The 14,837-nt window shown below is 46.9% G+C and overlaps 1 protein-coding gene across 3 annotated transcripts in view; it reads left to right on the forward strand.

Annotated features, from left to right (window-relative positions):
• Positions 1 to 14,837, forward strand: part of NAV2 (neuron navigator 2) — a 393,794-nt gene that overhangs the window by 170,997 nt on the left and 207,960 nt on the right. For 2 of the 3 annotated variants that reach the window (XM_065881977.1, XM_065881978.1), the window contains exons 5-6: positions 1,670 to 1,925; positions 14,207 to 14,373. In XM_065881977.1, the coding sequence (XP_065738049.1) occupies positions 1,670 to 1,925; positions 14,207 to 14,373 (423 nt within the window). Of the gene's footprint in view, positions 1 to 1,669; positions 1,926 to 6,335; positions 6,405 to 14,206; positions 14,374 to 14,837 lie in introns of all 3 variants that reach the window. The other variant, XM_065881976.1, reaches the window with a different exon arrangement.

Raw genomic sequence — 14,837 nt, forward strand, 5'->3', positions numbered from 1 at the left:
TCCCTCCCACTCTCAAAAATGATGTAATTTGCATGATAAATTATAAGGTCACATGGTAAAAACCGTGACTTAAGGCATGAAACCGGAGCTGCATGGGAATCTCCCACAGGATTCTGAGGCTGCTGTGGTCATACAGGAACCGAGACCAGTGAAGGACGTGACTGTTTAGAGTTGTGCTTTCACATCTCTGCTCTGGTTTGATCTGCAAAACAACCCTGTGTGATGGGGCAAGCTGTGTGTCAGTATTGTCGCTTGAGGCCCAGAGAGATGAAGTGACTTGTCCAGGGTTGCACAGCTAGTAAGTGGTAGAGTACAGACTGCAACTCATGGCTTTGGTTTTCTGAAAGCTGGGCTCCTGACATTTTTGTCCCACAATCAGCACATGCTAGCTCCCGAAGCGCAGAGGGTGAAAGTTGGATTTTAGTAGTTTGTATTGTCAGTTTCTTCAGAGGCTGGAAAGAGGAACTCTCCAACAGGAAGTAATTCAGCCTGACCTGATCAGCAGGATCACACCCCAGGGCACTGACAGGCTTGCAGGGAACGGGGCTTGTTTCTGAAAGAACCCCATTCATGCCTTCTGCCCCTAAACTGGTCCTTGGAAGAAACTCTGGTTCCTTTGTCAGCATCCTCTTGCCCAGCCTGGGGCTAACTTGGAGGTGTGTGTTACCCACACCGGGGAGGGGGGCTTCCCTTCCTCCAACCCCACTCCCTCTAACCCCCTTGCCAGTTCAGAAAAAGAAATTCTGCCTAAGGGTGGAAGCAAAGCAGAGGGAGCCCCTAGGTCACTTCTTCTCTGTCCCCCATGCTGGGTGGCCCTATTACTTTACCCTCAGGGTCAGTTTAGACCCTGGCCATCAGCATCTGGTGTTAAAAGAACTGCAGAAAAGGAGGGATTGCCCAAGGGGAAACACCCTTGCGTCCGCAGTCTATGCCTGTGAATGAGTATTTTATTTCTTCTCTGCAGCACTTAATACATGCCTCGAGGCAAATGCACTTTTTAACATTGGAAAAATTACATCTGGAATAAAAAATTTTCTTAGCCCCACTCTGCACAAATTTCTTTTAATATAGGAGAATTTTTGTGTGAGTTCCTTATAGAAACAACCCCTATCTCCTATTCCCACACCCACCCCAATTTCAAGTTATTTATTCAATGGGCAAGAGAGACACAGAGCCTTCTGAGGGCAGGATGATTGGGCGAAGCAGGGCGAGGATTTTGGAGTGGGTCGGCAGCCACTGGCTCACTCCGGGTGGCTTGAAGTACAGAGCACAGATTGGGCAGGGCTGCGTGGAGACCGGTGAGTTTTCCTCAGTGCTTCTGTCCCTGGACAGCTTGCTCTGTGTCCTGAACAAGCACGGTCTTGCTCAGGACTCTGTCTTTTTCAGTTGTGTCCTTCCTGAGAATTTCCCCCTGGCACTCACCAGACATCCCAGTTGCTGCTTGCCTCGGGTATCCACTCTAATCCCAGTGGGGAGAATCAACTAATTTCTTTGTGGTTTTGGCCTGATTTTAATTGACTGGGACACCAATTAAGTGTTCAGGAAATCTGTCATATCCTAGAGGAATTAAAACTCGTGCGAGGGCTGAAGCAGCCTCTTGAAAGGGTGCGAGACAGGGCTCCCCAGAAAGGCTTCCTCCTCTAACCAGAACCTCTTCACTGTCTTGCAGAAATCAGGAATGGAAACCTCAAGGCCATTCTAGGCCTCTTCTTCAGCCTCTCCCGGTACAAGCAGCAGCAGCAGCCCCAGAAGCCGCACCTCCCCTCGCCACTGCTGCCTGCCGTGTCCCCGGCGGCCGGGGCCCCCTCCCAGTGCCAGGCTGGCGCTCCTCAGCAACAAGTGCCCGCCGCTCCCCAAGCCCTGTGCCAGCCTCACCAGCCAGCGCCACACCAGCCGTCAAAAGCACAAGCTGAGATGCAGTCCAGGTGGGCTCTCCTCGCCAAATGATACTTCTGCTTTTTTTCAGGGGTCTTCTGCCCCACTGACCACATTCTAGCCTGTGCCGGACGTGTGTGTCATTTGCGCTTCTTCCGTGCTGAGAACTGCCGGTAGTTAGTGGGGAATTAGCGTGACCTTGAAATGGATGTGCCTGGCGGAGATGTGTACTTTGTAGATCAGAATCGCCAGCAGCCAGAGCTAATTAGCTGCTCCTGCCTGAACTCTGGCCTATCTCACACACACACACACACACACACACACACACACACACACACACACACACACACACACACACACACACACACACGTTCTAGGCAATCAACAGCCCCTAAAATAGACTTCAAATTTCTTTTGCTTGTCTGCCTACAAGCTGGGTGTTCAGTGTTATATGTGCAAGTAATTTCCCTTAGTGGAGGCAAAAGTTCTCCAGCACATGCCTCTGCTTTGCCAGAAGAGAAATACTGAGAACACAGAAGAAAGATGGCCAGTGGCTTTTAGCAGGGAAAGAGGCATTCCCCCTTCCCTGAGAGGGCCAGCATCCCCTAATGGGGAGCAGTTACCATTAAATGTGACTGACTTTTGTTGACCTTAGAGACCGGGTAGCGGTGTCAGCTGTGGCCCTCTGCTTTTTGGATTAGGACCTAGATTTTGTTTGTTGTTTCCAGAGGGACCCACACTTGCCAGAGGGACTCGCCATAGAATGATAACGCTAGCAGAACGCTGGGGCAGTTACCATCTACTCTGTTACAGTGTATAGATGCATTCCTAAACAACCCTGCAGAAGATCACCTCGTAAAACATTTGTTTCAATGATAAAAGAAGGAGGGGATTAGGAACTAGAAAGTTTTTGACTCACGGTAAAGTTCTGGAGAAAAGTCCACCATAATTGTTTTTTCTTTTTTTTAAGCCATAAATCTTTAGCTATCAAACCTAAATGCCACTGATCAAATTGATTGCTTGATTTCATTGAACATGTGCTAAAGAGTAATGGCTTTTTCTTTCCAGTTCCCCGAATAGGCCATTGTAGTTAGGCAAAGCACAAAGTGGTTCAAAGCAAGCAGCTGCCTTATAGATGGTTGCAGCTTTTTTTCCCCGGGAGAAGCGCTGTTTCCCAATTGTGGTGGTGTTAAAACCAGCACTGATAGATGTGATGTAACTCAGAGCCCCTAACTGATTATCTAATTATATCCAGTTCCCGTTATGGAGGTTTGTGGGCTAGTAGGAATGCCTGGACTAGCAATGAGGAATTGCTAGTCAGCCTCTGCACCTTTGCCTTGAAGAACCACCTGGGTGGGAGCCATTCTCTGATCGGAGATCCCCGATGGACCTGGATGATTAAACCATCAGGACGTCATTTCCCACACTGCATTTTGCAGAGAGCTTATTCCTTGGATGGTAACATGCAGGGGAAGGGTTCTATGGGGGAAAAATTGGGAAATCCTCTGGGTTAAGTTGTATAACTGTTACTGCAGGGTCTCCTCAGATCCTTGAATCGGCCAATATGCATTCATTTATCCAGTTAGTGTTTGAATGCCTTCTCTGTGCCCGGCACTGTCCTAGGCACTGGGGGATCAAGGGTGAATGAGATAGCCAAGGTGCCTGCTCTCTACTTTCTACTGGAGGAGGGCAGGCAAACAAAAGGGGAAGAGAAATATCCAATGTTGGTAGTACAATAAGATAATGGGATCAGAGGGACTGGGTTGATCATTTAGGTTGGGGTGATGGGAGGCTTTCTCTGAGGACATGACACCAAAGTGGAAATACGAATGACAGGGAGCTGTCCATGCGGGTGTAGAATAGATCAGGTAGCGGGTGTAGAATAGATCAGGTAGCGGGAGCAGCCGGTGCAAAGGCCCTGGGGTAGGGGTAAGCTTGGCAGCTTGGAGGAGCAGAAAGAAGGCTCGTGTGGCTGGAGTTCAGTGAGTGAAGGGGGTGTGAAGTGAAAGGCAGCCTATAAGCAAAGAGGGCTGACCGGTGGCCCCTAGAGTTCTGTAGTCCCGTGGCCCTTGAAGTGAGGTCACAGTGATGGCTCTACAGGCTAAAGAGTTGATATTTCATTCTAAAGGTATCAAGCCATTGGAGAGTCGAGCAGGAGAGAGACTTGATTTGATTTACAGTTTTTCTGTTTGTTTATTTTTCTTAGTCACTTTTGTTCCTCTCTGGAGAATAAGACTGTGGGAGGGTCAAGAATAGAAGGAAAGACCCTAGCTAAGAGGCTTCCGTGGTCCTCTAGATGACAGTGGCTTCGATCAAGGTGGTAGAGCAAATATGGAGATGGACCAGTTCAGGATATTTCGGAGGATGAGCCAACAGAACTACAGGTAGATAGACTATCTAGGGTGAGGGAGAGAGGAATCACAGAGAAAGCCGAGATTTCTGGCTTGAGCGGTTAGGAAAATGGTGGCATTTCTTGAGATAAGGAAGCTGGGGGGTTGGGGTGGGGTGAGGAACACATGTGTACTGGGAATCTTCGGAAGGCGGCGTAGAAAGCATTCTCAAACTGAGCCACAGAACACTTCTTATTTCATAGAGCATCTCATTGCATAGGGTTCCAAGGAACATGTGTTGAGGAACACTGGGCTTTTGTCACTGAGCTGTGCTAGCCTGAGGCATCCATTTCCATAGTAAGCATTTGTCTTCTCAAAAGAACCAGATGTTCCAGTCAGGACACCCATCTCCAAGTAAGAAAAAACATCCTACTGTTAATAAACGTTTCACCTAGGGGGACTTCCCTGGCAGTACAGTGGTTGAGACTGACTCTGCTCTTCTACTGCAGGGGGCAGGGGTTCCATCCCTGGGCGGGAAACTAGGACCCTGCATGCCACGCGAGGTAGCCAGCAATTTAAAAAATAAGTAAATAAGTGCTTTACCTAAAGACGAGCCAAACTCGCTTAAGCCAGGTTTTTATATCCATTTTTTCCAGAGTAGTTCCTGCCATCATGGCCCCCTGACCCTGCAATGTGGTGACACAAACTGGGCTCTGGAGTTACTGTATGTCCTCATTCATCCCTTATTTGGCCCATATTGGGTTACTTTCGCAGATGACTTGTTCTATCCATTATATACTGATAGTTTCTAACTTTACTTCCGGAGGATGATCTTGTTCTCAGGGTCTAGAGATGTGATACCCCGTGCTCACGCTCTGGCTGTAAATTTAAGAGTAAATCACTTGCCTGGCTTTGTTTCATTGTATTTCTATCCCCACATTCTGACTTCGATAACCAAAGTCCCAAGGATAATGGTTCAGACCCTTGATCATTAACGTCAAATGTTGATGCAACCCCCAAATACCAGGTTTGTGTTGATCCTTCATTAGAACTCTGCCACATACAAACATGCCTAAATACGGTACCTCTCAGGATAGCAAATACTAAAACTGGACAGCTTCTCCGTAGTGTTTGTTGATAAGAGTCAATAAGAGAGTTTGTTAATAAGAAGCTGAACAAGGGAATTTGAGATATTGGCATGAAGGAATCAGAGCAACTCCTCTGTGATGGCCGCCGAATGGAGACTCACTTTTACCCTGCAGCTCTTCTCATTCGTTTACGTGATGGCTGAGAACTTGATCCACATTTCACCTCATGAAATTCCTCTCCATCTGTGTCTACCTTACATATTATCAATATTTAGCTTTCTAGAAAAAATCCAAACAATTACTTTTTTTAATTCATTCACTTCTGTCTCTTCCTTCACTTCCTAAGTTTAATGACACGAACATTGTATTTCTCACCTCATATCCTTTTATGAATGTGGCATAAGATGTATGGATGCGAGAAAGATAAATATTTCTGTCTTTCATAAGGCAGTAAATAAGTTTAACCTTTTGTTAAGTCCAACCATGATTCTTCATAAATTTATGGTTCAAAGCCCAGAATGTAGCAAGTTCAGAAGACTTGAAATGATCATTGCTTTATACCATGGAGAGCAAAAATTCCCAAGACCAGCAAAACTTGAAAACATCCACCCTTGTTTAGGGTCAGCTTTATGGGCTATTGAGGACGCTCATCGAAAAACCACCCTGGTAGAACAAGGATGTGAAATAGAAACATCTGAATACTTTAGAAAGTTACAGAGTTTACTTGTCCGAGACCCCTGGCTTCAGTGTCATTGTGGAAGAAGGCCTTATAGTGACTGATACCAGAAAAGGGATTTGGAGTTAAGAAAAAAAAAAAAAAGAAAACCACAGAAGTTCTTAGATAATCTCGATAGCAATTTCTTCATGTTGGAAATTTATCAAATCAGACCTAGAAAGAAGGCTGCATATTGTAGAAAAAGCAGGCAGAGGGAAACCCAGGGGCGTTCGCGTTATCACAGGACTCCTGTTATTTATTTGTGTGTCTAATGCATCTTCTCTCCCCTCACTCATCTCTTCCACTTTTTTCTTTCCTATCATGCAGTGCATCTTCCAAGGACTCATCACAAAGCAAAATCATCCGCTTCACTCTGGGTCAGAAAAAGATCTCTAGGTCAGACTTTCTCCGTGTCCCGCGAAGCATGGTTTCAACCCAGCCCCTCGTTCCTTTTGTTCTGGCTGCGTTTCCTTTTGGTCCCCCTCCCCATGTCATGTTTGCAGTTTGGGAAAACCAAACATGCTTTGGCTGATGACCCAGTGTTGGAGAGTTGAGAGTGGCCATGGGGTTGTTGAAGGGGTGTGTGTGTGAGTGTGTGTGTGTGTGTGTGTGTGTGTGTGTGAGATCTGTAAGTGAGGTTGAGTTGTACGTATTGTTTCTGCATTTCATTGATTTTTTTTTTTTTTTGTCTTTGATTGCTTGGACGTCAAAGTCCATTCTGATTTAGAGAGGTGAGTTTGTAGGTGGTTTTCCATAGTAGTTTTATGATGAATTTGGCTCCCTGCTCTGTCCTGGCCCTGATCCCACCTCACCTGCATCTCATTTATGTGTGTTATGCTTTTTGTTATTGGTGCTGTCATTAAAATTACTAACGTGGGATTGGTTTTCTCTTGAGTTTTAAGGACCTGAGGCATGCATCCAGTTGTTCAGAGGAGACAAGGCAATAAGGCAATGTGTCATTTTTATTTCTGGGTGCTCTTGTGTACCATGTGTACCATGGACAGATCACCTCAATTCCCTGAAAATAATACTTAGGGCTTCTCACTAACTAATTCTCTTGACTCACTTTGGCGTCTACCGCATCCTGTCAGGACCTGTTTCAGGGAATGGCAAACGCCAGTTATATCCCTGTATCTACTCTGTTTTAAAGGTATTCACAGTTAACTTTTATTGAATGCATATTATGTGCCAATTTGAATACATTATCTTTTTTAATGTTCACATCGGCATTCTTGCGGTAGGTCATGTTATTATCCCCATTTTACAGATGAGGAAATTAAAATTTAGGAAGTTCTCGGTAAGTTAGCAAAGTCACACAGAAAGTGGAAAGACCTGGATTTGAGCCCAGGTAATCTCACCCCAGAACCCTCACTTTAACCACTATGTTACCTCTCTCCCCACCCCCTCCTCCTCCTTGAATTCTGGTGCTTACGTGGTTGGTGAGGCTGCTTTTTAAAATCTTACGTGTTTCAGCCATTCCTCCTGACCTTTGCGTCACGTTGCCCTTGTAGCATCCTGACAGAAACAGAGTCTCCTCCTCATTATGGCTGGTATTTCTTTTTCATTGAATTCTCACGTAAAGGTAAAGGGATGCCCAGACGGCATTTCTCTCTGTATTCATGCAACAAATAGGTACAGAACGTCTGCTTGCCGCCCCACGCTCTTAGGCTCCAGTGGGCGCCTTTTTTAATCAGGTAACTTTTCTAAAAAGCTTACGCATGCGGAGGCCCGACTCAGGATCCGTCTGGCTGCAGGAAGAAGCCACAGGGCAGCTGCTTCTCTGTAGAACGAGTCGGCGTGCTACCCAGACTTGGTTCTGGGGGACCTACATTCATCACTGCCTCTCATTGGCATGTGTCTTAGTCTGCTCAGGCTGCTACTACACGTCACCATAGACTGAGTGACTTAATGGAGATTTATTTCTCACAGTTCTGGAGGCTGGAAAACCCAAGATCAGGGTGCCAACACGGTCGTGTTCTGGTGAGAGCCCTCTTCCCGTTTTCCAGATGGCTCTGTTCTTCCTGTGTCCTCACATGGTGGAGAGCAGAGAGAAAGCAGGCTCTCCCGTCTCTGTCTCTTCTTCCAAGACACTAACCCCATCACAAGGGCTCCACTTTCATGACCTCATTACCTCCCAGAGACCCCGTCTCCAGATACCGTCACACTGGGATGACAACATATGTATTTGGGGAGCAGGGGACACAAACATGAGTCCATAGCACCCTGCTAGAGAGTGACTGCTTTCCCAGCAGCACGAGGCCCAAGTCAGATAGACGGCCTCCCCCCACCCTTTTTTTTGAGTGTCATGCAAAGTCCAAACACAGGAAAGGAAGGGGGTGGGGAGCTTGGAGGAAACCTGAAATCTAGTGTTTGTTCCCCGGATGTGCTTACTTCTGGAAGAGAGAGAAAACAGGAACTAGCTGGGAAAGAATCTAATTGGAAGCACATGCCCATCCCGTGAATGATCTATTATTATCAGTCCCAAACGATGGAAGGAGGTGGAGTGGGGTTGGAGGGGAAGAGAGGAAGAACTGAAGAATGAGGGCGTGTCTGCCCTGCCCTGAGGGCGTGCCGGGCACAGGGCTTCCAAGTTGACCGAAGCCAAGGTCTGGCTTTCCATCAGGGTCCTATCCCTCATCTAGAGTTTCCCTTGGATGCATTTTGTTTCTGACGAGCCTGACAAAGGGATGGTCTTCATTTTATTATTCGTCTAACACTCCTTGCCTTCTGCTCCGCCCACTGCCCCACCCCTAGGCTTGAGCACAACCTTGATAAACATTTTAGCAGATCAGGCACCACCAGGGGTAGTAGTAAAGTCTGGTTGCCAAAAGAAACAGGGTCAGCTTGTTGACCTACTACCCCTCTGGCTGAGTAGGATACCTCTCCCAGAGCTTTGGAAATAGGTCTCTTGTTCAGGTGCAGACATTGATTGAACACCGACCAGAGCCATACACCTAGATAGGCACCAAGGATGTTGAGCAGGTGGGAAGCCTCATCTTGAATCTACGGGGAAGGGGCTCATGGAGGGAACTGGTACAGGGATGAAGGATTTCCATGAATTTCCCCCTTTGACCACTGTGTCGCCTCTTGGCGTCCCTGGTGAGCCTCAGGTATTTAGGCTTATTCTACCTGTGGGAGGCATTGAAGCGTGGTGACGAAGAGTGCAGCTTTGCAGTCAAACCTACCAAACACTGTTTTCACCACTTACTATGTTACCTGGGCCAGTTATTTAATGTCCATGAGCCTGTGTTTCCTTATTGGTAAAATGGGGTAGTCCTGCCCCACATAGTCACAGTGCTATGTGGACTAAATAAAGTCACTTCCAGCCCTTCGCAGCCTGGCGTGTGATCAGTGCACCATAACTAGCTGATAGGGCGATGTTGGTGGTTTGGGTTGATCTGGGCCAGCTCTGGCGAGTCTCACAGAGTCGATCTCTAGGCGACCATCTCATGGAGAAGAATCAGTGTGGCTAGTAGTTCAGCCGTCTCTGCCCAGCTGCTGAAAAGCAGATGCCGTGGAGATGAGAGGTTTAGCATTTAATCATCTTGTCTAGCAAAAGCATCTCCAGTAATGACCTCCACCCCCCACCCCCACCCCCAAGGTCCTGAGCATGTGCACACAAGCTGCCATCTTTCCTGGGAGGGCCATCTTCTGCTCCCAGCCTTTGAAGTGGTTTGGGGGAGAAGAACGGCTTTCTTCCCATCAGCACGTACAACGCGTGGAGCCGGGATGCACGCACAGGTTATGTGCCAGGAACAACAGTCTTACCATCCTGCCTGCTCGGCTGTGCACATGTTGGAGAAATTGACCATAGCTCCCATAGCAGCAGGATTTTCCCTCTGCCTCTTTGTTACACCTCTTCCCTTAAACTTCATTTTTTTAAAAAAGCAACGTGTGTGTGTTTCAGAGAACACATCTGTGTCCTCTCATTTTGTAACTGTTGTTTGGACGTGGGATGATCGTGGGAAGTCGAGTCCCTCTTGCAAAGGAGCCATTGAAACCTTCTGGCACTGTGGATGATGTAGGGTGTAGATGATTTGAGGTTGACTTGCTGCACTCCGCTCTCTCTGCTTTTTCTTGATGAGGCAGGCATCGCTGGGCAGCAGCTGTTGTGGTATCTGCAGCTGTTCCACATGAGCAAGACCCAGCTCTGCAGCAGAGTGATGCTAATGGACAGACGGCAGCTACTCGCAGGCTGGGGCTTGAGAGAGCTTCTCCTGATGCACAAGGATGTTAATAATAATGAACTTCAGAATGTTAGCCAGGGGCCTGTGTGACTGTGAACTGGAAGCTACTCTGCTTTTCAACTCTAGCTCTGTTCTCTGCTTCCCTAAGGAATACCTCCTTGCTGGAGGACAGGACCAAGTCCAAGGTTCAGAGTGTGACACTGAGGGCTGCCCCCGCCTGGTTTTCCAGCCTCATTTCCTCCCACGCTGTCCCCCAAGCCCCAGCACACACTGGCCCTTTCTTTCTTCAGTGCTTTTTTTTTTTTTTTTTACAAGCTTCCCTCTGCATGACACCTCTGCCCCCTCCCTTCTTGCCCTCTGCTCACATTCTCATTCCACACGCCGCATCTTGCTCTGGGAATGGAATGACCATTCCAACTTCCGAGGTCATTATTTCTCTTCTTTGAATTACTTCTGACCTTTCATATTCTTTTATCAATGCGTATGTACTTGAGATGTCAGCTAGGGTCAATCCACCCCTTAAGATCTAGATAAGATTGAACTAGAACCCTGTGATAATCTTTTTGGGCCACCATGATAAAACACCACAGGCTGGGTGACTTACAAGCAGCACTCGTGAGGGCTCTATCTAATGACCTAATCACCTCCCAAAGGCCCCACCTCCTAATACCATCACATTGGGCATTACAGTTTCAACATATGAATTGGGGTAAGGAAGGACTCAGAAACACAGACATAGCACATCCCTGCTCCAGTTTGTGAAGTCCAGTGCCCTCACCTGGATTGCTTAGGTACCTTAGGATCTCGTGGTCACCTCTGGCTCTGAAATCCTGTATTCACAATTCAGTCTGAATTAATTCAGTTTGTGGATTGACTCATCATCCCAAGGGATGTTTTGGTTCCCTCCTGGGTGGATCCAAACGAAGCTTTTTTACCTTACTTCCCATCCATCACACATTCATTCATGGCCTTTGTTTGTGAGGCAGACTGCTGAAAGTTTCAGAGGGATGGAGGAGGCTTGCTTTGGAGCAAGCAACTGTCCCACCCCATCCACAACAGAACCCGAGTTTTGAAACACAGTGTTCACGTGGATTCCTCCTGACACTTGGAAGAAGTTACTTGGTCTCCATCCAGTTTTCCCATTTGGTCAAGTTAAGGGAGCTGTCCTCACTAGGGTGTAATGGTGATGAGGTAGAGGGTGACATGAGTTGGCTTGAGCTTTATGGTGGCTTTTGATGGCTCGGCATGTGCCAACCATCCCTTATTGTCACGTCAGCTGCCCTCAAGGCCTTCGAGACCTCTTCCGCGTCTCAGAAAACTTGGTACAACCTGTAGCCATTTGAAGGATGGGTCACTCCCATCAGAGTAGCACCTCTAGGTTCTGACTCAAGGAAGAGGATCTGATGGTGACCACCCCTGGGAAACCAGAGCCATCTCAGTTAATCCAAGACTGGGGAATGTTTCAGTCTTGGCCCCACAAGATGGCTCAGAGGTACCCCAAGTGTAAGGTCTTCGTCACAGATGCTTGGATGAAGCAGTTTCTCTCCTCGAATGTTCCTTAGGGAGATGATGAATCCTGTCTGCCAAAACCTGTCTTGCCTCTTTGGAAATGTTGATCTCCAACTCTTGTGTGTTGATTTTTGTCCAGCTCTCTATTGCTGCTTTAACCTAGATCTGCCTGATTCCTTCCTTATTTGTCTGGTTCTTTTTTCTACCGTAGCATGTTTTCTTTATGACAATGTCCAATTCCTTTATGAGTCTGTGCTCAGAAGAGAGGATGTTACGGGGAACCAGCATGCATTGAGTACTTACATCAGGCTGGACCTTAAGTCCCATTCCAAGTTCACAGCTATCCGATTGGGTACTTTACTATTATTCCAAAGTGACATATACGGAATGTGAATCTCAGATCATAAGACTGGCCCAATGTCATGTCCACATTTGTATGGAAAAAGCTATTTTACCCATCGTACCACACTGCCTCACAGAGGACCAAATTGCCTACCTCATTCAAGGTTGTGGCCACCCCATCCAATACTTTGATTTCTTGCCTCTATAAAGGCCCTGTGCTGCTCTGAAAAATCTGTGGTGCAGTCCCAGGTGAGGGCAGTGAGGCCTCTCAAGCATCTTTTCCCTCCTCGTTGCTTTTTGCTTCCCTGTTCTTTGCCACGGGAGTAGAATACTGTCACCTGTGTTACCCTGCACCACTTAAAACTGTTGCTGTGACATCATCTTGGAACATGTCCGTAATCCTTTTTCAGGCCTATCTGTGGGCATATAGGCTCCTGCAGAGTCCAGCCCTGAGGAGCCCCACGCCTGCACCTGCAGCAGCTCTGCCGTTGGCTGGGAGTCCTCGGGTAACACTGTCCGTCTTGGAGGGCGTGCAGGGTGCTGTTTGCATTGGAAGCAGAACCGAGAGGTGCCAAGATCCCATTGCTGGACCTCCTTGATCAGTTGATCTGGCCGCCTCTGGTCCGCAAACACAGGCACTGACACTGCTGGTTTTGCACCCCACTCTGTGCCTGTCTTCGTGGGGTGAATATCTTCGCTAAACAAGATAAATTAACAGAGGGGCAAATCCTCCTAATGCAGTGGGAAGTGAGGCCTTCCCTCTGCCACTTTTGGGGGAAAGAACTCACCCGCTTCCTTCTCTCCTAGCTCCCAGTTAAGGAACTGGGCCAGCTTCTTCTTAACTGTATAAATCTTATAGTCCTCTCACACCAGCTCATGTTCTCTGTGTACTCTGCCGCCATATTTTCTTGCTCAGGCAACAAGAAAAAGTTTGAAGCGTTTGCCTGTTTCTATCTAAAATGCTTCCAGACTGCAGACTTCTTCGGTGCTTAGAGATTTGTGTGGAAAGAGAAGGCTGAAAGCTTTATGAGTTGAAAATTCAGACCTATCGCTAGATCTCATGCTGGTCAGCTGAGGTTCCGGTGGCTTTTCAACACTGCTAAGTGGGTTTTAGCTGAAAGATATAACTAAATATTTCATCATTTATTCATCTTTCAACTTTAGTGATTGCAAAGAGTCTGCTTAGTAATCCCTGAACCAAAATTCTGATTTGCGGAGTCATAGCCTTAACTCTTTGGGGAATGGGCCATAATATCTTTAGACACATTACCAAAGACTAGCCTGCTGACTTTACTTCCCAAACCACCCAAAAATGAAGTGTTTTATTTAAAGGGAAAGTGTGTGTTTGTCTTTAGGCTAACAGATTCCTGCTCATTTTACAGAAAGAACGTATGATTTTATCCATCGACTGTGCAGAAAAGCTGAGCTTCAGACTCAGAGTAATGTCTATGGAGACAGGTTGTCAGATGTTGAAGGAAAATGTATGTCTGAACAAATGTTTCCATCCAGTCCATAATTTTTCATTGCAGATGAGTTGGGTTCTGAGGTAGCAGTTTCCTTTCTGACCATCATGAATTATATCTTTTTCTTGATACTTACCTCCCTAGATTATGGCAAAAACCATTTTCAGTATCTGTCAAAAGAGATGCACACACAAGTTTAACAGTTTACAGTCTTAACAGACCTTTATGTTCTACCCTAGATAGAATTAGAGATGACATGGTTTGGCCCTATTGAACAGTAAAATTCCTCATCCAAGAGAAAAAGTAAGATGAGCTTTGTATTTGTTTTGGCCACGCTGTGTGGCTTGTGGGATCTCAGTTCTCTGACCAGGGATTGAACCTGGGCCACAGCAGTGAAAGCCCAGGATCCTAACCACTATTAAACCAGGGAACTCCCGAGCTTTGTATTTCTAATCAGCAGACATATTCATATATTTCTCTTCTGTGTTCAAAGGAAAACTACTCACACTTGGCTTTTGGACTTTACTGGGGTCATTACTAGCCTAGATGTTTGTGGTGGTTCCAGTAAGTCCTTGGACTGGCAAACCGCCACCGACCTGATGCCTTGAATGGTTTCTTTTACCTCCTGCATGGCTGCAGTACCTTCTGAGGTACTGCTGTTCTCCTGAGACTGAAGCCTGTTGCTTTTGCCTTTTAGACTTCCAGGTCCTACCACGAGGGTATCCGCTGCAGGCAGCGAGGCCAAAACACGCGGAGGGTCAGCCACTGCTAACAACCGACGGAGCCAGAGCTTTAACAACTATGACAAGTCCAAACCGGTCACCTCCCCACTCCCACCCCCACCAGCAAGCAGCCATGAGAAAGGTAAGCCACCTTCTTGGGTGTCCTTTCTGGCATCTTCCTTTATAGCAGATCCAGTTCTATTGGGTGAGTGTGGGGTGGCAAACAGTGATGGGAACGGGTCACAAGGACATGCTTGGCTGGCAGGAACTTTGTTAGAAGAGGTATTAATAAGGTGGGGAAAATATTACATATTCATAGTTGCCAGCAGGAATAGCTGTGTTTGTCTGGGTGGAGCCCAGAAGACACATAGAAGCAATGTAGCATTGGCAATTTGAAAACATTCATAGAATATTCTCTATACAGGAGGTGGTTTTCTAGAAATGCAAGCTGCTTGGGGCATGCATTTTGTGAGCCGATAAGGTTTTTACCCATCAGAAGTGATGTGAGGGAAGTTAGGAACAAGGAGGGTTTTCACCCTTTGAAAAAGTCCGAAATGGGGGTTGGCTAAATGAATATCTTGGCTACACATAAAGAGTAGGCAGCAT

This window comes from Phocoena phocoena, chromosome 8 (genome assembly GCF_963924675.1).
Source record: "Phocoena phocoena chromosome 8, mPhoPho1.1, whole genome shotgun sequence".
Classification (NCBI taxonomy): domain Eukaryota; kingdom Metazoa; phylum Chordata; class Mammalia; order Artiodactyla; family Phocoenidae; genus Phocoena; species Phocoena phocoena.